At 46.0% G+C, this 4,784-nt stretch overlaps 1 protein-coding gene across 1 annotated transcript; it reads left to right on the top strand.

Moving 5' to 3' along the window:
* Nucleotides 1-1,226: 1,226 nt before the first annotated feature.
* On the top strand, nt 1,227-2,174 carry LOC123361928 (olfactory receptor 52M1-like). The gene has a single exon (XM_045002150.1). The coding sequence runs from the start codon at nt 1,227-1,229 to the stop codon at nt 2,172-2,174; it is 948 nt and encodes a 315-aa protein (XP_044858085.1).
* Nucleotides 2,175-4,784: the final 2,610 nt, after the last annotated feature.

The following is a 4,784-nucleotide window of genomic DNA, read 5'->3' as shown; positions in this document are numbered from 1 at the left end:
CAAGCATGGCTTTTTCCCTGATGTTTTTAACGTCCCTTATCAATTTTCATAATTTCCCGTTTGTATTGCTTGCTATCTCTTTTTCCTTTTTCCCATTTGTATATATCGCTTTTTCACACATAATTGCTGCCTTCATTTCATCATTGAAAGGGGGTTTTAGCCAAAGGTCTCCACTTCCTTGACAGTGGAATTGTGACTTTTTAGCTATCGAATAAATTCTTCTTAACGAATTCCCAAGTTTCATTCCCATGTTTCTGTCTAATATTTTCCTCCCAGTCAGTTTTCTTGATAATTTTCTTCAGCTTTGGGGAATTAGCCCTTTTGAAGCACTAAGTGTCTTCAGGTATTACTGGCTGGGAACTGTTCTCTGTTTGTTATATTCCTCTCCTCTATCATAAGCCCCCTTCTTTGTCTCTTCCCTAAACTAAACAGTCCCAGACTTTTCAGTTTGTCCTCATTTGGCAGCCTCCCCCATTCTCAGACCCTGTCTCAGAAATCCCCTTTCTATCAGCTGTATCCTTTATAGAGACTGGGTGATGAAAACTGAGCACATACCCGGAGCAGGTTATTCTCCATCCCATTCCTTAGGCATCCAAACATTGTCTTTGATTTGGCCACTACTGTGAATGAGCAGGTGTTTTGTTGACCTGCTGTCAATGACGCCCAGGTCTTTTCTCCGAGGTGTGTTCTGGTTGGGATGTTTCTCCCTGGTACATGTGTTGGCAAAGTTAGGGTTTTTTTTTGTTTTTGTTTGTTTTAAATTCTCAGATTTTTAGCAATCGGGTGAATGGGGAACTCTCTACAGCATGGACTCTCCAGCCTGGCTTTCATTGCATTAAGGAACAACGATTGATAACCAGTATCCACATTCGTGTTTCCTGCTGGTGCCTATTAAAGTTTCCCACACCACGGCATGTAGATTTATTGATGAATGGAACACCATCAAATATGGAATTGGGATTAGTAGGGCCAGTTATTCATAATTCATTTATCTGAATAATGAAAATGTCATTGTTCAGTGTGTGAAGAGCGACTAATCTGCTTCACCCATGGGAACAGCCTCCAGTAGTGCATGTAGTGCCTCATACTAATGTTGTCTCTCCACCAGGCATTTGCACTGCGACCATCACCCTAGAGCCTGAGCATGTGCAGGAAATCAGGGGAAAGCACGGTAAATGCTGGAGACACCGTTCTGCCTCAGAGTTGGACACCTTCTCCCACACACCATGTCAGATTCCAACACCACTGACTTCACCAACCCCTCCACCTTCATCCTGCTGGGCATTCCTGGCCTGGAGACAGTCCATGTCTGGATCTCCATCCCCTTCTGCACCATGTACACCATAGCCATCTTGGGGAACTTCACCATCCTGTTCATCGTGAAGACGGAACCGAGCCTCCATGGGCCCATGTACTATTTCCTCTGCATGATGGCTGTCAGCGACCTGGTCCTGTCCACGTCCATCCTGCCCAAAATGCTGAGCATCTTCTGGTTCAATTCCAGGGAGATCGATTTCAGCGCCTGCCTCACCCAGATGTACTTCATTTACTGCTTCTTAGTGATGGACTCTGGAATCCTCATGGCCATGGCTTTTGATCGCTACGTGGCCATCTGCCATCCCCTGAGACATTCCACCATCCTGACAAACCCTGTGGTGGCCAAGATTGGCCTGGCCATGGTCCTGCGCGGTGGCATGCTAATATTGCCCTATCCCTTCCTGGCGAGGCGGTGGCCATATTGTAGAACCAACATCATCGCCCACTCGTACTGTGAGCACATGGCCGTGGTGAAGCTGGCCTGTGCCGACACCCGTATCAGTAGTTACTATGGCCTCATTGTGGGATTCATGGTGACAGGTCTGGATTTGTTTTTTATTGCCGTGTCCTATATCCAGATCCTCAGGGCCATCTTCAGCCTCCCCACAAAGGACGCCCAGCTGAAGACTTTTGAGACCTGTGGCTCCCACCTCTGTGCCATTTTAGCCTCTTACATCCCAGTTCTCTTCTCCTCCATCATGCACCGGTATGGCCACTATGTGCCCCTGGATTTCCACATTCTCATGGCCAACGCAAACCTGCTTGTGCCCGCCGTGCTAAACCCCATCATCTACGGGGTGAGGACCAAACAGATCCGGGACAGGCTGCTTGGGCTACTTAGTCATAAATGGACGTAAAGTTTTCTCCTGGTGCTCTGGCTCTCAGACCGAGCTCCTTGCAGAGCTGGCAGGTGACATGGTGCTGGGCCATTTCCCTGAATCACTGACCGGACAGTCAGAGAGACATTAAATCCTTTCCTGACATTACTGTGCTGTGTCAGCATGACAGACTGGGGAATCGGTCTATGTACAATTCAGTGGGTTGCCATGTCTCTAATTGCTGGTATCTGGACCCCCAACACCCCACCCCTTCCTCGCCTCTTCTGCCAAGGCTCCCTCCCTGCTTCTCCTCTTCCCCCCCAAGGCCCCACCCCTGTCGCTTGCTCCTCTATTCCCCTCCCCCTGTCACTTGCTGAATTATTTCACCCCTCCCCCCACCCCAGCTACAAGGGAGCCATTTCAGATTTTGGTGGGGGTGGCAACTTTAACCATGATTCCAAAGGCTACTTAAGGTCTTGAAAACTCCAGGTTTTTGGCAGACAACTTAGCAATTAGCTGGCAGGAGCGCTGTGTCTAATTCTCATATAAAAAAAGGGAAATAAAATAAATATTTGACCCCTCACCTCTAATACTATCATGTTCTGACATCTTGTGCCAAGTCCCTTAAGGACAATGGTTAGGTTTAAAATATTAATGTATATTCTTACTTTGTTACTAACTCTGCAGAGAGAGAGGCGCCAGCAGGACACCTGGGTTCTATCTCAGGTCTGGGAGGAGGGTGGGGTCTAGTACATTGCAGCAGGGGCTGGGGGCACAGATACATCGGGGGTGTCTGTAAGAACATCAGAATGGACATACAGGTCAGATCAATGGTCCATCTATCCCAGTATCCTGTCTTCCAACAGTGGCCAGTGCCAGGTGCCCCATACAGAGTGATCAGAACAGGGAATCATCAAGTGATTCATACCCTGTTGCCCACTCCCAGTTTCTGGCAAACAGAGGCTAGGGATACATCCCCGCCCATCCTGGATAGTAACCATTAATGGACCTATCCTCCATTAATTTATCTAGTTTTTATTGGAATCATGTTCTAGTTTTGGCCTTCACAAGTTCCCCTGGTGAAGAGTTCCACAGGTTGACTGTGAAGAAATACTTCCTTTTGTTTGTTTTAAATCTGCTGCTGACTATTTCTATTGGGTGACCCCTAGTTCATGTAAGATGGAGTAAATAACACTTTCTTCCTTACTTTCTCCACAACAGTCATCATTTAATAGACCTCTGTCATATCCCCCCTTAGTCGTCTCTTTTCCAAGGTGAAAAGTTCAGTCTTATTAATCTCTCCTCTTATAGAAGCTATTCATTTCTGTTGACCTTCTCTGTACCATTTCCAATTTCCAATTCCAATATATCTCTTTCGAGATGTGGCAACCACATCTGCACGCAGTATTCAAGATGTGGGAGTACCATGGATTTATATACAGACAATCTGATATTTTCTGTCTTATTATCTATCCCTTTCTTTATGATTCCCAACATTCTGTTCATTTGATTGCCACTGCACATTGAGGAGATATTTTAATCTTATTAACTCACATTAGATTGTATGAACTGTCTGTATCCTTCTTTCTTTTGACTTTTCCTGAACTCTTCACTCATGATCTTTGTACTAAGAGGCAGGAGGCTGGGATGGAGGCATATGTCTATAAATACGTTGGTCATTACAGAATATCAGCCCTAACAAAATATTGCCTGAACAGAAGGGAGTATCTGCATTCTGGATAAAACCAGTTTTCTTTCAGCTTCTCTGTGAATTGGTGGACGTGGAAGAAATGGAACCTGCCAGAAGAGGGAACAGAGAGAATTAGCTGTTACCACCCATTGTGGATAGGTCTCTGAAAACATCCACTCAATGTGCAGCGGCAGTCAAAAAAGACTCAGAACCTCTGCAGAGACCCAGTTAAATTCCTGGCCAGAAGAACTCCAGAGCTACTCTCTAGAGCCGGGCCAAGATCCACGGGGCTGGGGTCAGGATGCTGAGCCAGTACCAGGGCAAGGGAAAGGCACTGGAGTAGTCCTGTCCATCTCCACACCTGCTCACCCACCCTGGCCTCCAAATCCTACCAGAGAAGGATGCGTGGCTGCTACATTATTGACATGAACTGGGACCGTATAGATCACTGCTGCAACCAAGGTCCTGTAGTGCACTAAATCTTGTACAAAGAAGATCAAGTGAGGTGTCTATGGAAAGGTTGTAATTTGCTGGTTATGACTATGCTGTCCCTATGTGAGCTGTGATTTTCCACAGTATGAACTAAGGGGTTTCTGTTGACATGGTAGAGGGTATAAAAGACCGTGGAAACCCCTCCATTTTGTCTTCAACCCTGCTTCTGGCCTCTGGAGAACTGTGCTTGAAACTGGAGCTCTGAACAAAGGACTGAAGGACCCATCCAAGCTGGGATGTTTGTACTCCAGAGACTTGATTGGCTTGAATCAGCAGTAATCCCATCAAGCCCAAAACAAGCCTGAACTAAGCACTTTGCAATATTTGTATGTATTTTTATGAATAAACCTTTAGATTTTAGATTCTAAAGGATTGGCAACATTGTGATTTGTGGGTAAGATATGACTGGTATATCGACCTGAGTCTGGGGCTTGGTCCTTTGGGATCGGGAGAACCATTTTTCTTTT

This window comes from Mauremys mutica, chromosome 1 (genome assembly GCF_020497125.1).
Source record: "Mauremys mutica isolate MM-2020 ecotype Southern chromosome 1, ASM2049712v1, whole genome shotgun sequence".
Classification (NCBI taxonomy): domain Eukaryota; kingdom Metazoa; phylum Chordata; order Testudines; family Geoemydidae; genus Mauremys; species Mauremys mutica.
The sequence above is the reverse complement of the archived record's forward strand: the minus strand, read 5'-3'. Positions and strand labels throughout refer to the sequence as shown.

Coding starts and splice junctions, on each gene's coding strand:
- LOC123361928 (XM_045002150.1), top strand. CDS start 1,227: ATGTCAGATTCCAACACCACTGACTTCACCAACCCCTCCACCTTCATC.